The sequence below is a fragment of the Xiphias gladius genome, chromosome 17, assembly GCF_016859285.1.
Source record: "Xiphias gladius isolate SHS-SW01 ecotype Sanya breed wild chromosome 17, ASM1685928v1, whole genome shotgun sequence".
NCBI lineage: Eukaryota > Metazoa > Chordata > Actinopteri > Istiophoriformes > Xiphiidae > Xiphias > Xiphias gladius.
Genome location: NC_053416.1, coordinates 13,450,995 through 13,476,500, shown reverse-complemented (window position 1 = coordinate 13,476,500; position 25,506 = coordinate 13,450,995). Strand labels below are relative to the sequence as shown.

The window sequence follows — 25,506 nt, the reverse complement described above, 5'->3', positions numbered from 1 at the left end:
GCACTTACTCCCGCCTCCCTCCATGTCTGCTCTTCTGTGTCACGCCGAGACAAGAGCTAATAGGCCAACTTTTTGCCTCTGCTCCTCCAGCAGCCTGATACTGAGAGCTGCTTCACTGCAGAGCCTTCAGCTACCCTGCCGGCAATTTGTCTTTTTGCCAACGCAAGGGCCCCCCCCCCCCCCTTTTTTTTTTTAAATTTGCTAAATCGACATTTCTCAAGCAAATACAGCACAAACCTGCAATCCGCTACATTCAAGGTGCTAAGTCCAGCATTTTTAACATCAGTAAATCATTAGTATATTCATTTTGAGGTATTAGTGTAATTACCACAAACAAACAAGCCACTTGCCACGACGTAAGGAAGCCTTTTCTGACAATTACATTGTGTGCCTCGGAGGCAAATGTCAAAGGAAATCTGAATTATTGCTTTACAGCACAAAACAGGAAGTGGTGCTCTTTTTCTTTCTGCGTCGAGGCAGGTGCCGAAATGTCAGAATTACACTGTAATTTAATAGTTATGTTCCCAGTTATTTTGGTGTAGTTAGTTACAGCGTAGTACTTTGGCCTGAATCTGACCTGTGACTCACCGCCCACATCTAAGACTTGTTCAGTGATTCATTTAGAACTAGTGCTGTTCCTACTGACAATTGTTTCTGTCCGTTGAAGACACAAGTGTCCAATCTGAATTTATTAGGACGGGATTTAGAATGGGGACGTCATCTCCCTATATAGCTCGCTACCTATCTACATTCACTAAAAACAGAAATCAGCTAATGTCAAGCTGAGTGATAACTAAAGGCCATTCAGTCTCATTATCAGGCTAGTATAGGATTCTCGAGTGATGTCTCTAATATTCTGCATGTATGCAAATGGGAGTGGACAAAACATTACAATTACCTTTCAACACAATACTGTCCAAAAGATTTAATAGATTACATTCATTATACTGCTGTGCTGTCCTACTGATGATTTCTTTAACAATCTTTAGCAATCATAAGTCACAAAACAAATCTGTTAAAAAAAAGTGGCTTTCCTTGGCCCTTTAATTTATTGTGTTTTATTTTAATGTAAGTTCCTCATCAACCTTCTTCCCCTGTTAATTACAAAAGCAACCACAGTGCAGTTGCAGATGTGTGCGAGGCCGACTGTTTACAGTTTTCTGTTTGTACCTCAACTCTTTCTCTGTATCTGGCAGTGCGTGCACACCCACGCACGCACACACCCACGCACCCACGCACGCACCCACACACACACACACACACACACACACACACACACACACACACACACACACACACACACACACACACACACACACACACCTGGCCTGTGGTTAGGGGATAAGAGGGGGGTTGATGAAACTCACTAAAATGTGGGATGCATATGGCTGAAGTTTGGATGTTGGTTTGAGGGGGGCATTAGAGGAGAAATCACTCAAAGGAGGGAAACGTTTTGGCAGTGTCAACATGATACTTTACCTTTACAAAACACGTATTTGTGACTGGAAAGAGGAAATTCGGCTCTGTTCTACAGGAACTTGTGGCCATCACAAAACTAATAATTTTAGACATTACTCTGTACTTTGAGAGTACAGTGGGAAACCTACTTCTTTGAATTTTAGCATTTCTTTTATTTACATGTTTTGGCTGATATATTACACTAAACCTCTGGTTCTGCAATTAAATGTCAGTGTTTCTGTAAAATTTGAGAATACTGTGTCAATTTATGTTTTACTCTATTTCCAATTTATTTCCAATTATAAGGTGTTTCGTCACTGTTATTTTAATGCATCAGTACATTTAGTTAAACAGGAACTCAGTATCATTAAATATGATTAAACTTTTGTTTAAAATCATTTGACTTGTGATTTAAGAGTTGGCAAAGTAAGATTACTTCAACTGAGCAGTATTGGCCAGAACATGTTTTCCTACTATACTGGCATTTTTAATGACTGAGCAATTTTATATTCTTGAATTGTAATCAGTGTAAAGAATGTGTTATAAAATATTACAGACTTGCAGGTTTCTTAGTTAGGTACAACATATTTCTCTTTCAAGCTGCTATGAAGGTTTGCGGAGAGTATGTAACAGCTGAAAGAAAAGTAATTTCTCCTACATGGTGCTTTGCAGATAATTGGCTTGGACTGTGAAAAACTCAGTGCTGCCAAGAGAAAAATGTGTTAACCTGACCAGACACAGAAAGATGAGGAACGCTCTGCTAATAATCTGTAGAAGCTTTGATTCTTTTCATGCCAACCACTATTGTGATTTTTATCCTGTGATGTTTCAAATTTCAAGGACGATGATCCAAATCTAAACCACAGGGGGCTACCACTGAACACCGTAGCTTGCTGGCATTTTAGTAATATGAATATTAACACATCACTCATTATTATTGTCTTTTAAAAAAAAAAAAAAAAAAAAAAAATTAAAAAAAAAAGCTCAGGGGAGCCCAGGATGTTTACATACCAAGTTTTAAATGGAACTGATACTAGTTGTTGTTGTGTGTTTGTTATTGTGTGTCTTCCTTTTCTTCTTGTGACTGTGAAACTAATTTCCTCTTGAGGGACAGTAGAGATGACCTTGGATATTTTTCCTAATTTAACCACTGTTGTCATGGGAAAACTCTCATTTGAGTCATGTTTCATGTTTCTATGTGAATTTTAACACGGAATCCTGTGAGATACTTTCAGGCAACTACGCAGTTGTTTTCTATTTATTCAAGGGTTCCAAAATTCAGAGTTGTGTTTTTCTTTTGAAGATATTGCTCTATTGAGGCACTAAACCCAGCCCAGTGGCGGCTTTATTACCAGAGACACTGTGGGAAATCCCTGTAAGATTTCAAAGTGAGACAAGGGGGGTGGAATAATAGGTTGAAGCAATGAAACCTTGGGCATGCATGCACAAAAGCAAACGCAAACGCAAACGCAAACGCGCACACACACACACACACACACACACACACACACACACACACACACACACACACACACACACACACACACACACACACACACAGGCATGTCCAAACACACATATAACACATATGTACACATTGAAAGTGAAGGGCTACCCCAGCACTGTCTCCATACATCTCACACACACACACACACACACACAGAATCCCACCCTCTTCCTGCATTCCTCTCCTGTCTGACACACTTCCAGTAAGCCCACCAGCACTTCAAAAACAGCCCACCACCACCACCACCACCACCAACAGCCCTCCAGACAACAGTGGCTGCTAAAAACATGCTCAGCTCTGTTGCACACAAAGTCCCAAACAACACCATCTTATTGGAAACTTAGAGAAAAACAAACCACAGGTGCAGCCAATGCGTTGGTTGGGTTTGGTATGTTTCTCAACTCTATCAACCACTTTGGCATTGGCTAGAGTCTGTGGTGTTCAAATCAAGTTTGCTTATAAAAGTAATTAAAGAACCAGGTGAATTTTCTATAGTTTGTCTTTTGCTCTAAGAAGTCTTTATTGTGTACCTTAGAGCTAAAACGATTGGTGTACTGACGTAAAATTAATCAGAAACTATTTTGATTTCAATTTAAGTAATTTTTCACACAAAAACAACAAACATTGCCTTGTTCCAGCTTGTAAACTGTGAGGATTTTCTGCTTTTCTTTGTCTAATGAGATTGCAAACGAAATATCTCTGGGTTTGGGACTGTTGGTTGGAAAAAACATGCAATCTGAAGATGTTGCCTTGGGCTTAAGGAAATTGTGATTAGCATTTTTCACTAACTTCTGATATTTTAAAGACCAAATGTTTAATTTAGCCCTAGTAAAGGATTTTCTTATTGCAGTGGAACATGTGTCAACTCTCCATGTTTTCTCAGTTAAAAATCCTCCTCACCTGCGGCTGGGCTGTTTTGATGAGCTTTGTTTCAATTATTTCTTTGCATTAGCAGGGCACATTACTTCAAGTGTGCTCCTCAGAGGTACATTCCCAAGTGCCTGAAAGCTTCGATTATAACTACATAGACAGAAAATAGCAGAAAGGGAATACACAGGAGGGGATATGAGAGACGAATGGGTATATTACTGTTACTTGGTGAAGCAATGGCAAAGCTCTCTCGTGTGTCCATCAGTCTCGTTCCCTATCTTTGTCATTCCCTGCAGATCTACATGCAGTGTATCGCTCCACTCAACCGCCTCAGCTACCTGTTTGTTTACTTATTCTCTCAGTTCCTCCACCGTCAACATCCCTCTCCCCAAACCTCAATCTCTGGATAATTCACTCCTACCTCACTCTCTGTCTCTATTCCTCCATTTTGCCTCTTATTCCTTCCCCCAGTCATCTCCTTCCCAGTCTGGCTTTCTCCCTCAATGTCCAATGCTTCCTTTTTCTCTGCTTCACTTCCTCTTTGTTTTTGTTTATCCTTATCACAGCGAAAAGAGAGTGAGGCAGTGAGAGGCCATTCAGTTGGTCTTTAACACTGGCTACTGTTAGATAAGGGCAAAAAAAAAAAAAAAAGTAGTTACTTCATATCAGTGGTTTTTCCCTGCATGAAAATAGGCCTCTGAGGGGGCTGCTGTCTTGAGGGACATATGACGACATATGCTAATTTGTGAATTAGTGAAAACATTTGAAGCAACATTTGTACACACAAGTCTGGCAAATGTAAATAAAGAATTGCAAATAAAATATCATGCAGATTAAAACAAGTCCCTGGAAATGAAAACTAAAAATACAATTCTCTACATAGGATCCTATACCCACCCTCCAAACCCCTCTAAATAACACTATAACGTTACCGTCCTCTCTTGATGTTAAATCTTACCATATGAATATCTACGTGAACACTTCCACAATGGTATGTGCCTTTCCTGCTTTTGCAATGTGCGGTGTAGCTCGTAATGAAGCCACAGGTGCCTTCAGGATCACCTTGCTAAACTCCTCCACCACTCTGCTCTGTCAATAAAATGCCTCCTGTCTCCGTTTGTTGTACAGGTCATATGCTACCATCAGCTAACGCTTCGGTACAAATCACGAACTGAGGTGGTGTCTCATATTTTGAAAACCTTTGCCTTAATGGTGCAGTGTTCACTCACTTTTGTCGCTTTATTTTGGCAAAACACTCATTAAAAAGATGTCAACACCAGAAGTTCAAGCTGTTCAGGCAGTGTGCGTTCAAGTCAAGGTCGTTTGAGCCCTGACTTTACTCAACTCTAAAAACTTCACCAAGGATCGTCAAACTCCTGGAGTGGATATGAATGTTTCCTCGAGAGCTGTTGACTCTGCTGAATCAGACACTAGATGAATGACAAACTGACCAGGTGTGTGCGAAACGGTGTACACAGGTGGAGTCAGCACTTTTTTTCCATAGTAGGTCATTTAATTAAGTCATTTTGTGTTTGACCTGTTTTATTTGATGAAATCTTAGGATGCATGAGGAGTATGGTGATTAAATTGTGCTGGTTAAGTATTGTTTGGGCACTTTCAAGAAGTAAAAATCAGTTATAACACATTAACATTTTTCCCACCACTCCCCAAACGGAACTATATTATTAAGTTGATTTTTTTGAGGGTAAGTTGCAGTCAGAAACGTTGCTGCTTAATGCAACAGAGTTGCCACTTTCATCACATCTGGTCCCTTTTAGCCAAACAGGAGTGAGGAATCCTTTTTCAACGCCAATATTCAGAAGACATATGCTGCATATTCTTCTACTTAACAAGTTACCAAGTTCTGTTACTGGCGCGTGCTACTGCTTCTCTTTTGCTGCATTGTGCCAACTCAAAAGATTAACTGCTTATTAAGTGACAGGCTAAAATGTTTACGTTTGTCTTTCACATTGGGGCTGAAGGAAAAACACCTGCAGGAAAACCTTGCACCTGAACAATATTCACCAAAAAAAAAAAAATCTTCAAACTTTCCTTTATACGGTGTCCCCACTGTCAACATTAACCAAAATATCTCACACAACAGTGATCTGTGATCTGCCTGAGAGATCTCTGCACAGTTAACTTTCTCTCCTGAAGTCTTTGCCATTTAGATTAATGGCGAGGAAGTGACATTATCAGAAACACTTTTGTCTTACTCAAAGTGTCTGTCAATCTTAATCTATTCATCTGTCAGTTTATCTACCTTTATTTGTATCAATCTAAATCTAGGGAGGAGATTTTATGTGAGGCCGGGGCCCCAGGGCTCTGCTGGGAGACAATGCAGCAGTAAACAGTGTTCACTCTCCTGGGTGTAGTTGGGTTTAAATGGCCAGCCAGGGTGCACCAGCCTCCCTTATGTGACCGTTGAAGTCAATGACCTCGCCTTGGCAACCAGGCTGAGGGCACTGCTGGAGGGATGAAGTGGGCAGGGAGCTGGGGTTAATGAAAGGCACAAATATAAGAAACTGGTAGTGACAACGAGGGGATCCGCTCATAAACCCCTATCAACCCTGATGAGTTGTCTTTGAGCAAGACACCAAGACACAGAAAGGAAGAAAAGAAAGATGAGGCACAGAAAGAGTGTTGCTGTCAGCTGCAATTTGACACATTAAATATTACAAAGGTAGCCAAATTGAGCATGCACACAAACAAATAAAAGCGACCAGTGGAAGAAAGAGAGAATAGGAACTTCACAAGTCAATTGAAACTGGCAGATGGTAGATTGGTAAAAGGCGGACGGCGTTGTCCAGATGTTGCTGAACCCACAGTGCAGAAGGCAAAGGGCTTTGATCTGCCATACCACAGAGGAACTACTGGAGCTGGATTTGTAGACGAGGAGAGGAGAGGAGAGGAGCCGGGGCTTTATAAGGAGGAGGGAAGAAAGGGACTGAAGTACAATAAATGTGTGTGTTTGTTAATGTGTGTGTCTAAATAAAAGGAGGGATGAGTGTTACTGTGGTGGTGCAAGAGAAGAGGTGGATGATATTCCCATGGGAGATGTATCAGTGTTTCTGAGAAAATACCCATGGGATAATTCCCATGTATCACACAAAGGAACACGCATCCATAAACCGTGAATCCACGAATGCTGGCGCCTAAACACACACAGTCCAGACTCCCACACGTGGCTCTTGGGTTTACTCACATGACATCCATGTGTGGAACAAAGACATATGCATGCACACACACACATACACACAAAAATCAACCCATACTGAGCCTGAGGGTAGCCTGCAGTAAACACCAAGAGCCACACATGCCACACATGCTGGGTTGTGAACTGAGGAATTGGTTTAATACACACAAGCGCACACACAGAATGGTTTTTCTCCCAATATAATTTAATAAAGCTGCACTCACTTATCAACTCAGACCAGTTGTCCTCTTCATACTTTTCCCTTTACAAGCATTAGCTACTTATTGCCTTTTTGGTCAAGCTTCAAAATTATTTTTTTGTCAATGGCACTTAATAACAGTACCCTGATTAAAAAAAAGTTTACTAAAACAAAAGCTGCTAACTGAATCTCTGGATAGAGAATGTGGAATAGTCACGTGCCAACACATTTAGGTTTTGGCAGGCTGCTTTGCCAGCTCCAACACACACAATTCAGCAGGTTAAAAACTATTGTTTGGAGGTGAAATGTTTAAATTTCCCAGGTTCCAGTCCCCACGCTTAAGTCTGTCTTTGCCCGCAAGCCTCCAGAGGTGAATGGGTTTTTGCTGGAGCCTGACTCAGCCGCTGGAACCAGAAAACTGGCTCGGTTCCGGCCAACGCTCAGTCATTGCGGTCAGAGAGTCAGCCTGCCATCCGGGCAGGCAACCAGTCATTCAGTCGGCCTGCCGGTTCTGACTTCTCTGTCATTTCAGTGAGGTCAGCCAACTAGTCAGTAAGCCAGCCGGTCTGTCAATACGGTCAGGCAGCTGACCTAGAAATGTGGCCAAAGATGGACAACTCAAACAGTCATTGTCCTTTCTGGTTGAATATTGGCCAGTAGCAGAGGAAGAAAGTTCACTCAGACTGCCAGATGTCACTTTAGTAAACCAGTCAGCCAGTCACTGCAATTGGTCAGCAAACAAGGCAGAATGTATTCTACAGTATGTGATTAATAAAGCAACCAGTGAGAGTCAGAGAATTTTGATCTTATTTTCATTCAACCAACCATTGTCCCTTTACTCATCCATTCAATCAGTCAGGGAAGTGGCTGTTCTGCCTGGCAGTCAACAAGCAAGCCACCCAGTCAAGCGGTCACTGCGGTTGTTCAAACAGTCAGGCAGAGAGCCTGAAATGTGGTAAGCAACAGCCTCACTGACCCAGTCAAGTGGTGAAGAGGTAGAAAATCTGTGATTGGATAACGGCAATGACTACATAGAGGTTGCACCTCTGAAGTCCAGAAAAAAGGTAATCAGCCAGGGAGGCAACCAGTCAGTTCTATCAATAAGGCAGTTAAAGAGATAGCTAGATAGGCAATAAGTCAGTCAATAAGCCTGTCAGCCAGCAACTTGGTCAATCACAATGCCAGTCAATGATTTAGTCAACCAGGCATGGTTCCGTCAGAAAAGTTATCTCCATTAACTACAGTGAAAGATATACCCAGTGACTTGGTGAACTCGTCCAGAAATGAGAATGTATTATTATGTTACTTTATTTGCCATTATGGTTCCCCTCCTGACTCAGTGGGAAGTTTATTAAGCCCCTTCCCCCAGGAAAGAGATCAAAAGCTATTTCTCACTATAATATGTTATTAGTTTTGTCATGGGGACCTACCAGATGCAGATGGCAAGGGCCCAGTTTGGCTCCTTAGCCCATACTTTAAGAAATAAAGTTCTCATATTCACTCGCCCATCCAGCCAAAAGCAACCAAATCAGCCTGTGGTCAGAAATACACCCGCTGACCCCTACTAGCAATCTTGATGAGTTAATGCAGATGAATTTGGCTTTTGACGTAACATTGACTGTCCATCAACAGGTCAGCGAGTCATTCATCCAAATATTTGCTCTGGTTAACAAGCCATTCGCTCATTTCTTCATCCATCCAGTAAACAGCCAATTAAGCTATTCACTCAGCAGTTCATCAAATCTGGCTGCCATTCAAATCATCAAAAAAAATCCAGTTTGTACTAATAAAGTCATTGAGTCAGTAAATTATCCCAGTCAGTCAGTCAGAAATTCACTGTTGTAAGACATCTAGGAAAGCAGTCAGCAACTCACCCAGAGCTTATTCTTATTTACTTTCCAACATTTTAATTGAATGTTTAAATTCCAATTGTGAAATATTTGCATTATTAAGTCTTCTGTCCTCGCTATGCATGTATACTAAAGTACTGTGCAAGTTTTAGGCGCATTAGATGGTTCTTATCCATTACACAATACCATCAGTACATCTGATTCTAAAATTCTCTCTGCAGCAACAACCCCAAACATACAGTCACAGTTATAAAGAACTATCTTTAGTGCATCCAGCAACAGATTGTAAGGCTCCCACAGAGCCCTGATCTCAACATCGTGGAGTCAGCCTGGGAATACATGAAGAGACAGAAGACACTGAAACAGCCTAGATCCACAGAGGAACTAGGGCGAGTTGTCCATGATGCTTGGAACAACCTAGCTGCCAATGTAGCTTGAAAAACTGCATAAGTGTACCTAGGAGAATTGGTGCTGTTTTGAAGGAAAAAGGTGATCAAAACAAATGTTGATTTGATTTAGTTTTTTAATTGATAAATAAAAATTATTTATGGTATTATTTTTGAAAGCATCCCCAGTGCTGCAGGTGCACAGCTATGCTGAAGACAGCAGATCGGTTTTCATCAGTTTTATCTCTTTATATATGCAAATTTGTGCAGCAAGACACACTAAAATCTAATCAGATCATCTACTCTATATGGGTTCCTGTGGTGTAAGTATGAAGATCCTACTATGTATTGTATCTTGAGTTATTGTGCTCACAAGAAAAATCTGTTTCCTCCTAGTTAAGCCAATTAGCTCATCAGTTAGCAAAGATTTTCACACCAACATGTTTGTCTTTGCACGCTACATATCTGGTTTCAATTTGAACTTGTTAAGGAGTTACAGTATTTTCTGGGAAATCAGTGTTCTCTCATTAAAATGCAAATTTATACAGCGAGGTGGTCCAAAATGTAATCAGATCATCTACTCCATATAGAGTACCTGTGGTGTTAGGCATGAACTTTCTACTATGTATTGTTGTTGAGCTATTGTGGTCATGTGTCTACAGAGTCATAGGTGCCAGCATGACAAATTAATGTCCTGCATACCATATACGATGGTGGTAGGACATCAAAAACAGTAGTATAGTAAAAAAAAATTTTTAAGTGTACTTGTATACTACGAAATACACCAAAAGAGGAGCCATTCAACTTTCTTTTTTTCAAAAATTTTAAAATGCCCACATCAGGAAACCAAAAACCTCCATGAGTATGATGAGACAGAGGTCTGAAGAAAGTCAACCACAAGGTAACTAGACCTGCAGGCAGGGATTAACAGGGTCTGAGACCCCCGCGCAATTCACACCTGGTGGCCCGGGAGAGCAGCACAAGGATTGAAAAACATTCCATCATGGTTAGAATGTTTTTTCTCGCAGTATTCTAGTGGGGTATTCCAGAGAGTGTGGTTAACCTAGATGTAGGCCATGCTACATTTATCGCTGAAGGTAGAAAGTCTGTACTACTGTGGTGGGGCAGGCTCTTTTAGTGAGCTTATGAGCTTTTTCATGCATGTGACTTAACAAGTTATACACTTGATACATGTGTGGGTCACGCATGCAGGCCTCTGCAGGCTTGGACCCCTAATATTAAACTTTAAATCAAATATTTCTGATAGCACATGAAGGCAGCAAATGTCAAAAAACCATCAGACATCATTTCTATACACTTCAGCTGTAGTTAAGCTCTTCAAAAACATAGAGTTAAATTTATTGCCCAAGACACTACATACATTACTTTCAATTACATTTTCACGAAACATTTCTTTTCCAAATGGTGACTTATGTTGGACATAAACATACATTCAAGTAACAAGAATGCAACCTACAACTCATAAAATATCATAAAAATCCAAAGTCCAATGCAATCCAATACAACAATTTTACCTCATATTTAAGCATATATGCAAGTAAGCTGTATTAAAAAAAGTACATTTTAGGAAAAAATAATGTTTTTGTCATTTTTTCCCATCACATCAGATTCAGACCTAATGCTCATATTAATTGTACTTTATTAAACCAAATGTTACTACCAGCATTTTTCAATTGGATATTTGATCAATATCCACAGATAACAACTAAAGTATGATTAAGATATGACTAATGTTTGAAACGAAAGCTACCCAGTTAAGATACTGTCGATCACAGTAGAAAACCGTTAAAAGATGTAAACCTGATGCTGAAAGCAAATGTTTTATAAACATATCCACCTTCACAAAAACGGAAAATGCACAGTGTGTAAATAACATAATTTGTGGAAGGTTTGAATACACCACCACCACCACCATCTACTACAAACTCAAAAATTACCATACAGACGATTAAAGACCTTTCTGACACAGGTGACCCTGAACATTGAATTCTACATTTGTTTGTTGTGGAGTCTTTTCTGATGTTTTGTGTTTATGGGTTTTTTCAAATTTGTTAATATGTAAAACTGTGTGTTTTCTCACTTTGGTTGCTGGACTTTCTGTTTTGCTGTTGTGTTTTTGAAATGTTGCGTTTCTAATTTCTTAATGTGTTTTCTAAAATTTCCTGTGATTCCCCATATATATATATATAAATAAATAAAACATCAGATCCCAGTATCAGTGATCATGATTGTGCAGATTAGAATAAAAGATCCAAGCTAGAAGAAGCTACAGACTGTGGGCTGACACTGATAGTCTTCAACCTTTATCACAACTGAATATTGGTTAAGATTAGTTTTCAGTTCATCATATGACCCATATGCCTTTAGGAACTCACACTAGAGAGGGTCAGTATCTCCAGAAAATAACACACAGCTTTCCAATAATTTGAAAACAGCTAATTTAAGTTTCTGTTAAGTTTCTTTCATTGTAAATTAGAATTATAACTATTGGTTAATTTCCTAAATTTAAATTCACTTAGTACCGCTGTTGATGGTGAAGATGTTTGAGAGCAAACAAATTGTTTCTTGGCTTTTCCATATATTAATCTGTAAATTTAAAATTTAAATATAAATTTACTTTACAGGGCTGATTTAGGGCATTCCTTCGATACCATCAATTACAGGACACTCCCATGTTGAAACAAATCCAACGAATTGAATGTAATTTTTAAAATATCTAAATCCTCTTAATCTTAATCTGAACCAGGGTACAGCCAACCAGCCATGGCTTCTGAGAGGCTGGAGCAGCCAACCCAGATTCCAAATAGTAAAACTTATAATGAATTACATGTGGTGGTATTGACTGAATGTAGGTGTCTCACTGTCCGTAGTAGTTAAACCAGTTAGGTAACATGTGGCTGAGTCACATAACCATCTAGATACTTGTTATAGAGTTTTTTTAGATTACTACTACATTATTATTATTATTATTATTATTATTACACAGTAATGCATCAGTATTAACAATCAGTCACAGGGGACATTGTACTGGAGAACAAGTATTTTTACTCTGTTACTTTCAGTGTATTCTACTGAGCATACCTTTGTATTTTTACTTGAGTATGATTTTGAATGCGCGAAATGTACAAAGTATTTTTACACTGTTGTATTGGTACTTTTCTTTAACGATCTGAGTACTTTGTCCACCTCTGTGTCATAGGCTACCTTTGGGTAAAGATTTCAGGTTAAAGACCAGTTAATTGGGGACAAAAGACGTGTCCGCAATTAACTGATGAAGCTGATTTTTTGGTCAGTAGTTAAGGTTAGGTTAAGGTTATGGTAAGGGTTGGGGTTTGGCAAGTAGTGGTTAGGGTAAGTCTCCAGGAAACAAATCTATGCAAGTCTATGTAATGTCCCCAAAACTGACCATGGTCAACGTGTGTGTCCGTGTGTCCGAGTGTGCGCGTGCGGGCCTTTGATTTGTTTGATGTGACGTTTTAGTATCTATGACTCTTCACCACCACAGTTTCCCAGATTCCGGTTAAAACTCACACAGATTCTACTGAACCACCAGAGACCTGTCAGTGTCCTAGAAAATGGAAGAATCACAAACAAGTGCCTTATCAAACAAGATACACCAGAAACAATCCCCAAGAAGGAAAACAGTCCTGAGGTGACGATGGACCAACCTCAAACAACCGGTTCTGCTGATCCCTCTGCCTTTGGTCGTGCGTCTACAACCGAGGCAGAAAGTGAGAAAGTCAGAACCAGCTCCGGTTGTTTGTTACCCAGCTTACACTGAGTGCTGACCAAAAGTCATGATCTCCAGAACCACGGCAATGAGGAGTGGGTCAGCCACACCAAACATCTGGTGAACCAGACAATGGAGGGACTCCACGTTAACTGAAGGCTTCTGGCCGGACTTAAAGAAGAACAAGAAAGTCTGCAAAGCTGTGGTGAAAGACCTGCAGAAGAAGTTCTATGGTAGGCGCCAGCTGGAGTCTGTGATAGCCTTACAGGATCCAGCTATCGACACTGCCATTGCTCGGTCTTTGCAAGCCCACATCAAAGAGTGCTCTGCTCAGCTTGCAGAGAAGCCTGCCTCCCAGACTGTATGGAAAGACGTGCTCCAGGTCATGGGTTTTGCAAGTATACTCACCTCCCTCTTTTTAATTGCTGTCATTCTCTAAAGCGGCACACCATCAGCTGCAGATGGAGGAGGGTTGCAGCACTGTAGCAACGACCCCTCTCAGAAGCCTACAGTGCATTCAGAAAGTATTCAGACCCCTTCCCCCTTTCACATTTGGCTATGGCTTATGCCAAAATTGTTTACATTTATTATCTCATCAATCTACACAACCCGCCATGATGACAAAGAGAAACAGTAAAACTCTGTTTTTGCTTTGTCATTATAGGATATTAAGTGTAGAAGGATACGGGCAAAAATGAATTTAAACGATTTTAGCATGAGGATGCAACATAACAAAACGTGACAAAAGTGGAGAGGTCTTAGAACTTTCTGAATGCATTGTATAGGGCTGACAGTGGCTCAGTGGTAACACTGCAGCCCTCAGCAACCTGAAACTTGTTGCTGTGTGGAGATTCTCCCTGTGTCGGCGTGGGCTTACTGCGGGTGCTCCAGTTTTCCCCACAAACTACCAATAAAAATTGTTAACTGTATTTTTAGTGTCTAAAATTCCATAAATTGGAAAAAAATTAGATTGGATTAGCTCATTTTCAGAATGTATCCATTTATATATTTCCTGTGTCACGATTGCATCCACTTGTAGGAAAAAATGTACATTAATCGTTTTAATGTTTTATATTTTATTTAATCAATTGACTGTTCTATTATAGTTTCTGTAGCTATTGTTAAATGTGTAAATGCTGTTTCAAAGTCTGCCATGAATCGAACTCTGGTTAAAAAAAAAAAAAAAAATCCTTTATAGGATGAAAATTTCACTTAGATAACTTTCAAGGTGTATGCTGCAGTAAAGCTTTTACCAACAGAAGAATTAAACAAATTTAAAAAATAACATAAAATACAATAAAATAAAATAAATTAAAAATCCGAGCAATTACAATAGGGCTATCAGCACCACTGGTACTGGGAGCCACGCTCCTTCGCATGCGTGGTGCCCGCTTGGACCCCTAAAAAATAACTAACTTGGTTGTACTCAGCCAAAACCTAACTGAAGCTAAAGACCAGGATGAGATGGAGGCGTGGCTACACAAGATTCCAGTTTCTAGCTAGCTTGCATACATTTTGAACCTATATGCTCCAGATTATGGGGATCGATTGGTTCTAAATACGTTGTTCAAAACGCAGTCTGTGAAGTGATCCTCAGTACTCAGCAGAAGTATTACATAGTCATTCTGTGTTTAACTGTTCCAGATTAAAACTGATGCAAGTTGCAGTCTTGGCTGCTGCAGTAAGTATGGTTCCTTCAGCATTTAGACATTCATTCATTAATTCATGCACTGAAAAAGTCTTCCATTCATCCAGTCTATTTGGTCTGCTCATCATTCATGTAGGCAGCAAGTCCCAGAGCAACACATAGACATAGTACATGTATGCGCAAAACCAGCCCTTCAATTGTAAGTTCATCCAGCTAACTGCTGTCATTTATCAAGAGCCGCAGTACAACAGGCAACCAACAAACATCAGTAGAGTGTGTGGAAGCTATTACTCCATGTGAACCCACTGACCCTGTACATGATGAGGCTGTTGATGCTGCTCTTAGTCATCTTATTATCTGATGAGGAGCTGTTTGGGAAAGATCAGAGGGTATTTTGGGTGAATTTCCAGATGTTGTTGTTGACGTACTGATACATACAAACACACACACTTAGATTAAATGTGTGCACAAACAGTTAATAGGAACTTGTGCTCTCATGAAAGTGAACATTCACACACGATGACTTATTAATGTAATGGTTGACGAGGCTGCAGCTGGGCAGGGCAAATCCCTGAGGGGCTTTCCAGTCATCTAACCACCACTCTTTTCCTTCTTCCCTCCCTGTTTTCCTTTTGTTTTATGCGTCTCATTTATGTACTTGCATCAGTGCTTTTGTCATGACCTTTAGATATCTATTTATCTCTATCAGATAAATAGATAAAAAAAACAAATGTAACATTTATTCTGGGTGTTCCTCTATTTCTTCCAGACAAGAATTTCAGACCTTGATAATTTCCCCAAGGAAGAAAAAGAATATCAGTGATTTTTTGGTTGACTATGAAGGATTATACAAGGGGTACTCAAATACAAGTCTTAGATGTCCACTTGGCAAACTTATTGTGTCACAGATCCAGAAAGGGTGGATTATGGGAATGAGTTCTAAAAACTCCAGAACTATGTTCACAAATTTCTGTATTAATGGGAGAAGGGGCACCTTCATTGCATAACTAACTAAGCTTTGATGGTCAGGCAGAGTGTTCATTTGTGAGTTTCCTTGGATTTAAGTTTTTCACTATATTTGCCATAGAAAATGCTGCTTTCATTCCCACTCATTTTATTGACTTTAAGATTATTATGCAGGTTGCTTGATATGACAACTTCAGCTGGTGAGGTTTTGTGGTTCTTACCTGTGAGCTGTGGGTCCAGAAATGCTAAAAATGGGCATGTTTGGGGTTATATTTGGCATTTTACCATAATTCGCAATGACTATTGTTTGACTGCAAATTAGGCAAATTGGTCTTGTGCCTTCCTTAGTTAAAAAGGAGCTTTTTTTTTTTTTTAGGCCGGTTTTCGCAGTTGACTTTTATTTGCATTGGCTAGTTTTGAACATGTCCTTTCACTTTGTTGAGTGTCTACCCCAAATAATGTTCTTGTTAATCTGGCTACTATCAGCTGAAAAATTTGTATGTGAGGTGACATGAAACTGTAGAAAAGTATCACTCGTAAGCACTCTGTTCAGCTTGCATTGAAATTTGATATACCTTCATATCTTTTAAAAGTTCTTACACAGATTGATTGTATTAGACTGTGGCTTTAAGCTATTTTTTTCTTTCTCCACTGGTGTCTAACTGTGGTGTAAAGCAGACTTTTTTGAGCTAAAAAATGAAAATCAGGAAGGGCAGTTTTTAGGTCATGGCAGTTATACTCAATTATGAAAAGTCACAGAAAGTTTTCCCCAAACAGATAATTAAAAACGAGATATGATTCAGTTCTTAGCATTCCTCACTGAAACCAAACACACTAATGAGCTAACTTGTGGTTGCTGTGTCCCATGATTTCAATGAAAAGTGTTAACAATTCCAAAGAGCTATTTTAGGCAAACACGCAAACAGATAAACTTCATTAAACTCACAATATGACAAGAGCCTTGGTGGAGAAAAAAATAACCAGCAATAACTGAAAATTTCAAGCTGTAGTTTTTGACTTTTAAATATAGCTGAAGCTTTGCAATACATGACATTTAGACTTTCCTCCATCTTTAGTATCCAGCTATTTGTCCTTCTCTCTATCCATCTCTATCCTACTGCCCCCAGGCTCTCTTCAATCCATTATCTGTCTGTGTATGTGTGTGTGTGTGTGTGTGTGTGTGTGTGTGTGTGTGTGTGTGTGCGTGTGCGAGTGAATGTGAGAAAGTCAGAGTTATTAGTTGGCGATTAGCCTTTTGACCCACTGCTGCGCTGTCTGAACAAGTGAAAGGGTGTGTTTGTGTGTGTGTATGAGTCGAGCGCAAGCGTGTGCATGTGTGTGCTTGAACAGATGTATTTGTATATATAAACAGAGACTGCCTGTTTAATCAGTAACAACCCATGATTTTACATACTGTGTTATGTTCCATAGGAGTCTATCTATTCAAATTGTGTTGGCCGTCACTTCCTTCTGTACCTGCACCTGAATGCAAAGCTTGACATATGCGCTTCCCTCCCCTGAAGCCCCACTCCAGCTCAATACGTTTCACCGGGGGAAAGTCCAGGGCAATTATAATTTTTATCCTGTCCGAACCTTCCGAGTGCATTGCTCTTAAAAGTCCAGAAAGTACAAAAAAAAAATCAAATTACTGAATGTTATTTCAGCAGTACTCAGTTTGAACTGACATCTCTGTAATGTAATAATGTGTTCAGTATTTGGCAGCTGTCAGACTGTCATAACACATGCAAGCTAATAGTCAAAATTGAACTTTGAAATGGACTGCTCCTGTCTTTAATCTGTATTTGATGGAGTTGCTATATTTTCTATGCAAGTATGCTTGCAGTGCCTGTACAAAAAAAACTAAACACATCTGCAAGTGGCATCTTCAAAAATATCTAGCCAAATTGCTGGGATGTAAACCATCTAAAAAGGTTTTAAGGCAGAGCATCTATGTTTTCATCCTGTAGTGAATTTTCTGAGTGTACTCTGCATGTCCATACATAAAACGTGTGTCTTTTGTTTCAGTTTTCTTCTTTGTGCAGTTTACTACATCTCAGTTGTTTATGACAGAATGCAACCAAACCACTTTTTCTTATCATGAGCACTAATTTAACAGAAATATCTTTTCTCATACTAAAAGGCCTTAATGTCCTAACAAACAACATAATCTACATCCTCTCTAAGAGTTTGCACCTTGCATCTCCTCTGAGCAGGGCCTACAGCTTGTTGACTGAAGGTTTTACATAGCATCCATGTCTTTCTGACCCAAGTTTTTCATAGGATCACACCGGCTGGAAACCTGACCTAGAGAAATTCCATCACTGGGAACATGATGTATCCCATTGTCTTACAATTTCAGCTTCATTTAAACTTAACATCTCATGATTTCCATGATTCTTGAAGTCTATCAATTAATCAATAACTGTAAATATTGCAAGTCTGTAGAATATTTGTATGCTGACCAAGTAGCTGAGCAATGTTCCAAAAAAGTACCTTATTGTAAAATCTGCACAATCAATCTTTTTGTCCAGCAGTACATAAACCACTTTGGTAAGGAGTCTCTCCATGTGACGCTCCCCGCGGCCGCAGCTTTACACGCCATTCAAAAAGCCAGCGTGTTCAGCCAAACCACAAACAACGGGCTCGCATTCACCGACTCGGCCACCAGGCAGAGGGGGAAAATATGAGTCAATAAATAAAATAACCACTATCTCATTTCTTTCATTTTGTGAAAAGGCACAGATCTTCTCATGTGCATGTGTAATTATTTCCCTCTCCCGCTCGCAGTTGTCACAGGGGACTGAGGCTGTCGAGTCGCTGCCAAAGCCCCATTCACTGTCTGCACATAGCCGGTGTTACGCAACGGCTAATTACTTCCACTCTGCCCCAACAAAACCATGGAGAGGAAGAGGGAGAGAGAAAGACAGAGAAAGGAAAAGAGGGGAAAGAGAGTTATAAAATAGATGGGGGGGGGGGTAGCCAGACAGGAGGAAAAGCAAGAGGAAAGTCAAAGAGGAAAAGAGAAATTTTAAGGCAGGTGAAGGAAAGGTAGGAGTTGGAGAGAGAAAGAAACAAGAAAAAAAAGAGTACTAAGGAAAAAGACATAGGAAAGAAAAATGAGAATGAGTGTAAGGGAGAGAGACTGGGAAAAGAGAAAATAAAGGACAGAAACAAAAGGAGTGCAGAACAGGGAGACAGAGAGTCAAGGAGAGATAAAGACTATCTTCCTCCTTTCCATGCATCTCTTCTGCTGTGCTTTGGTAAGGAGAGGCACAAAGAAAACAAGATCAAACTATAACGACCTCTTCACCATCCGCCACAACAGTTTTACCGAAAATCATGCCGCAGCAGCCAAATATGGTCCAAGGAGAGAGGCAAATGTGGAAGAGGAGTGTTGTCAAAGCCAGACGGGGCCCGCAGCCCTTTTCCTCTCCAACAATTTTTGGAGATGATGTCATTATTCATAAAAAAAAAAAAAAAAAAAAAAAATAGAAAAAGAAAAATGTGTGCGCCTCTGGCTTGACTAGAGCGAAAGGAAGAGGGAAAGGTGGGAGTGGAAGGAGGGAAGGCAAGGAGAGGGAGAGATGCAGAGATAAAGACATCATAGAGAGAAAGGAGGAAAAGAGAGTTGGATGAGGATAAAAATAATTATAGAAATGGGGAAGAAACATGACATATAAGTAAAGGGGGGGGCAAGAGGGAAAATTACCTTAATTCATACTTTTGCTCCTCATTTCTCTCTTATTTTTGGCTTGGCAAAATCTCTTTAATATGAACAAAATTCAGAATAAATAAATAACTCGATAAGTACAATAAATACCTAGATAAAACATGTGAATTGTTGAGTTTTAGAGGTGCTGGAAGGCTGATTTTGTTACCATTTGACGGAGGCAGGTTAACCGTTTCTCCCGTTTCCAGTTTGCCTTAACATTCCATAACCCAACCCACATTTCCTATTGCTTTCGTTTCTTCAACTGTCCATTAAAGAGAAATAATAAGTAAAAAAGGAGTACTGCTGCAGTCATACTCAGTGAATTTTGAGGAAAACATTTTTTTTTGTTAAAATTTAAAGTTTGGAGACACCTGGACCACAGGTAGTAACTGCAGCCTGTGATTTTTGATGCCAAGACCCCCACATAATCAGCGACACAGCTGCTTTGCACAAATGGATGCACCGTGGGTGTTGAACACCAATCAGGTTTTACAACGCTGCACCAAAAGTCAAATCAGTTTTCTCTCTCGGTCTTGCCCCAGTTACCTGGATACTAGGGATTCTGCTACCACTTTCTCTCAGTTCTCTCGGGGGTCAGTTCCTTAAAATTCTTTCGTTCTCAACTGGACGACATATACATTTTACAGCAGATATCCAAACACCATTATAACACAATGGATCAAATCTACTCCAATTTTAGCCCATGGATGCCTCAAGCTTTTGCAGTTTTACAAAATATGGGACCATGTTCTTTCTCACTTTAGAGACCATGCCATCTGGACTCTAAAAGGAGGACTGTGTGGGTTGAAGGACTTGAGGAGATTGCCATGGACTGATAACTCATATCATCACTTTTATATTACTATTATTTTACTATTACTATGTTACTAAGGACGTGTGTTCTTCAGCATGTGTGTTTGACCACCAGCAGGTTTCATAATGTTACCAACATCCCTGGTGAAAGAGGTTAAATTTAACTTTGTTCTATTAAACTTGTTAAAAGCTCAATTTAAATTAATTTAAACTAAGTTTCTGTGTTCAAGAGTTCCCAGAAGTGTACAACACCATCTTAAAATTAGACACAAACCAGGCGGATATATCAGTATACGACAAAGGACAATGTTTTCAAACTAAGCAGCTTTGTTATTTTTTTTTACATTTTGTAGCACTGATTTATGCATAATTTATAAACTGAATACAGATAGTTTAACTATGTGTTCTTCTTCCTTGTTAAGCACTCATTTCTTTTTATAGACTTTTTTTTTTTTTTTTTTTAAACCAAACTCTGAAAAGGGATCACTTCCTGGATGGGAATACCGTTTCCTACCGTTGATTCTGCCCTAGGATGTCTCAAGCATCGCCGGTGATTTCAGGCCAAACTTATAGAAGAACAGTCCAAGGAGAGGAAAAGAAAGAGGCAGGGAAAGAAGGAGAGGGGCATCAAGTTGACAGACGAGAAAAAAGATGAACAAACCACTGGTGAGACTCTGACAGACACCATCAGCTCAGTCACATTTGCCGTCTTCTCCTCTACCTCATCTATCTGTCATCACTCCATTTCAACATCACCGTATTCCACTTCATCATTCTGTCACATATAAGATAATAGATAAACCCCTATTCATCCATCTGTCCTTACCTATCTTTGCCATTTCTCTTCCTCTCCAAATCTGCTCATTCAATTCTCTCTCCTCTCAGGCTGTGTTCAATCTCTTAGCTCTACGCTGTGTGTACATGTGTCACATACCGATATTAACCTATTAGACAATATACACAGAAAGGGTGACAAATTAGTCCTTTCAATCTTAGAATCTTATAAATGATCCAGATATCTTTTCTACACTTTCATCTCTGTTACTTATAACCTTTGTCTTCTGCTATCATTTAGAATCAGAGGAACTTGATTTTTCATTTCTTCTTTTTCCATTTTGGAAAAAATAGAAATAGAAAAAAATAGAAAAACAGAAAATTTCTCTGCACAAGTAAAATTGTTTATGCAAGTGTATTCACTTGCAAGTCAAAGATTCCTTTCAGGTGCTATGGTTTCCTCATAAGGTGTGACATTTCATTTGGCAACACTATACTAATCAGTTTACGATTTGCATATACTTTGTTTGAAGCACTTATTGTATGTTATGTCATCTGCCTGGAGCTTTTACAACATAATCACCAACCAACCCCTTTTTGCTGCTGTTATGACGCTCAAACATCAATTAAGCAATTTTTTTAATCTTATCTAAAATTGACAGACTGAGTGAACATATTAAATGTTTTTCTTTTTTTAAACACATTGACTCTTTTCCGCTTTAAACCTTCAATTAATTGGGAAAAAGTTAAACAAACAGCATAAAATGTCTTCAACAACATCAAACAGTGGAGCCAAGGCCTTGAACTCCGGTTGAGAGTAGTAACAAAAAGAAAGCGCACTTGGAAAATATGTACCATGGGAATATTCAGGCTTTTAATTTTCAGCTTATCATGTTCACCCTGTTTTTGGCTGTTTCATATGCAACAAAAATGTAATTGTGCTATAAAATCTTCATTGAAGAAGTTTTTACTTTTCTTTAACTTGTATTCTGTCTGTGAGAGTGAGATTTCTCTGGCTCCACTTTTCTTGAAGCAGCTAAAAAAGGGGGAAAAAAAAAAAAAAGTTCATGGATTCAAAACATTTGACTGAATCTCACATGACTGGATAATTTGTCTGTCTCCCGAAGAGAATGAATGCTCATGTGCGCATATGTATGTGTGTGGCCTCCCAGTATGACATGTCTGTCTAACAGGCATTACCAGGCAGTCTGAGCATTTTCATTAGTTCCTAGAACGCCAAACAAACCACATGGGTATGTGAAGCAGCTGCAGTAGTACTAGAGAGCCACAACAACCTAGTGTGGCGAGAGAGCGAGAGCGAAGTAGAAAGAGACAGACAGACAAACAGAGAGAGACACAGGGAAAGAGAGCGCAGACTAATCTACAGTATGAGGTTGAATATAAGTGGGTCGAAGTGCATGCCTGCACACATCTGCCTACCAGCTTGATTCTCTGTGTGTGTGTGTGTGTGTGTGTGTGTGTGTGTGTGTGTGTGTGTGTGTGTGTGTGTGTGTTTTTGTTTGTGCGTGTGTTTTTGTTTGTGAGTGTGTCATTGCCCACATGTGCATCCAAACGTGCTTCCCAATGTGTGTGTGTTGTGTACAAATGTGTTAGAGAGCAGAAAGCAGAGAATCTCAGTTTGTGTCATCGTAGATTTATGCGTGTATTCCATTAATAAATACATCATGCTCATTTTTTTCTGAACAGTTCCAAAAAATGTTCATGAATGTATGACAGCTGTTTAACTTAAAAAAAAAAAAAAATTTGTTTTGTTGGATAATCTCAGCTAAGACTTCAAATCGTTTATTGTCTCAGCACGCTCATTTTGTCACATTTATCAAAATTATATCAATGTAATATTTCAAGGTTCTATCAACCTTGTACCAGAGCCTAAAATTTTAGTAGAATTTTTTTTTTTTAATTCTATTAGTCATGGCAAACAAATGTTCAAATCTCATAACTCACAAATTTTTTCGTGACCGTGGGAACTCTGCCAGTGTCTGTGTGTTTATGGTGGTGACATAATGTCTGTGTGCTACAGCCGTTCATGAGCGATGCCTCTCACTATAAACATATAACAATACCTTCTGCCAAATTATACAGCCTCTCAATGACTTAAATGAAACGGAGATCAAAAGGAGAATCACCAGTGGTCATTGACTTGATATTAAACTCTTGCAAGAGTTGATGACTGTTTGTGTGCGCGCATGTGGCATGTGTTTGGTGTGTCCTACCTGACCACAGGCTCTGGTATGGCCTCCAGGTTGGCCGGGACCTGTACTCCCTTCTCCCACTCTTGTCTCCAGGGGTCTGAGAGCACGTAGAATTCGTCAGGGCCGAGCTGGGCCGAGTCCGGCAGTTTCATGGCCGTGATGAAGTCGGTACGAAACACCTGCGCAGACAGCAAGATAGAAAGAGGAGAGAGAAAGAAAGAAAAAAGTTTGGTTAAATGATGATATTTCCACCCATTTTGGGGTGTTCACAGGGCATAATTCTGCTTCTGAGTCTACAAAGAGGGACTGAGGTGGAGAGAAAGCAAGGGAGGAAATAGGACAGAGATAAGGTAGCAGGAAATGGAGGAAAATAATGTATACATGTAATGTTTTGGTATATGTGATGCTAAAAAATACCCTCCATGCGGCAGGTTCAAATTATTCTGATATGACCATTTTCATCATCAAGGGTAGAGCCACACGATTCTGGTCAAAATGAAGATACATTATTTTTACCATTCAGAATTCAGATCATGATTTTCTTCCACCATTCTTAGGGTCACCTAAAAGTATTTTTTACTGAAAAAATGTTTATTGGAATCCATATTGTCTTCATGCAGACCGTACAAACAATATCATCATTAGCTGCTGGTAAAGGAAACACAAGGATCATATGCAACTGCATGAAATACTAAATTGAAAAATAATCATTCAAGTGCATCTACTCTTTGGAAAACTTTTGAAAAATGTTGTTGTGTTTCAAAGATGATAAAAATTGCTACTACTCCACACCTCACCTGTAGCCAGATGTGACCTGTTCCCCAAAACAGGGAGGCTCTGCCCAGTTACAAAGAAAGACCGTTCATAATGTGTGATCGATTTCGTGACCTTCTTGTATATTTGCGGGGTTACTTTTGAGTGCAAAATAACAAGTGCTTTTGACATAATCATCTTTATATCCAGTTCCACACAGACTTTACGACATTTTTACATTTCAAGCGTACTGTACAGCATTTTTAATCAGAACTGGGAGTGGATAAATGTAATTGTTCTTCCTCACCATCGCCGGGTTTCTGAGACTCTGACACCTTTTTTTGATCACACAGAGTCGTGAATCAAGATCGCGGTCTTACTTCAATTAATCGTTAAGTCCTATTTAAGAGAAACCATGCAGAGATTAATATTTCATACTCTGTTTTGTCATAAAAAGTGCTTGTTCTGGCAGTGGTTACAGTGCATCTTCTTTTTATTATATGTACAGCGCATCCTATTACAAGTACAACTCTAAGAGGACAACACAGAGCAGTTGAAGCCGACTGACAGGTGATCCGCTTTGACACCATCATCAGTGACTAACCTTGCTTCAGACGATGTCGAGATGGAAGGATGTCTCGTTTTATTGCAGACATGTTTCCTCGATTCCTCTTTCTTCACATCTTTTCCTTAGTCCCTCCCATGTTAAACTCAAGGAAAAGATGTGAGTGAGTGAAATGTGGAGACATTTAAGCAAAATGAGAACCACCTACTGACTCATTAAAAGTGTGCAGTGTACAGTATGTAGGAAGATTCTATAAAAACAAATCAAGGGGAGTGTGTGTGTGTGTGTGTGTGTGTGTGTGTGTGTGTGTGTGTGTGTGTGTGTGTGTGTGTGTGTGTGTGTGTTTTGAAGACATGAGGGAATGGGTATATTCAAGCAGACACAATCATTCTCACACATAATTTGAACGCACACACCTACACAAACACAGATACACACACAGACACACACGGTCTCTCTCTCTGCCTGCTCTAACAGGGACCTCAAGCATTGATATTATCAGTCATAAAGTCAAGGACATCAGCCAAGAACAGACACACGTAAACACATAAGCTCACACAAACACACACAAACACACACACACACACACACACACACACACACACACACACAGTGGTGCCAAATCAACCGTATGACTTCACTCTACATTTTATCAGTTTTCTAAGCTTCCTTATTCCTTCTTTATTAGTTCCTCTCCTCCATCCTACTCCCTTGCTCCCTCTCCCTCTCTCCATTAACCTCTCCCTCTTCCCTCGCTCCATCCCTCCTCCTCTTCTCCCGCTCAGTTCACTAATGTGGTTTTTTTTTTTCCTTGTTTGTTTTGACCCAAGAGACACAAAGCAGAA

At 39.6% G+C, this 25,506-nt stretch overlaps 1 protein-coding gene across 3 annotated transcripts in view; it reads right to left on the bottom strand.

Moving 5' to 3' along the window:
• The window catches only part of jade2 (jade family PHD finger 2), a 184,684-nt gene that overhangs the window by 98,656 nt on the left and 60,522 nt on the right, over positions 1 to 25,506 (bottom strand). For all 3 annotated transcript variants that reach the window (XM_040151302.1, XM_040151303.1, XM_040151304.1), the window contains exon 4: positions 23,365 to 23,522. In XM_040151302.1, coding sequence (XP_040007236.1) covers positions 23,365 to 23,522 — 158 coding nt within the window. The remainder of the gene's footprint in view (positions 1 to 23,364; positions 23,523 to 25,506) is intronic.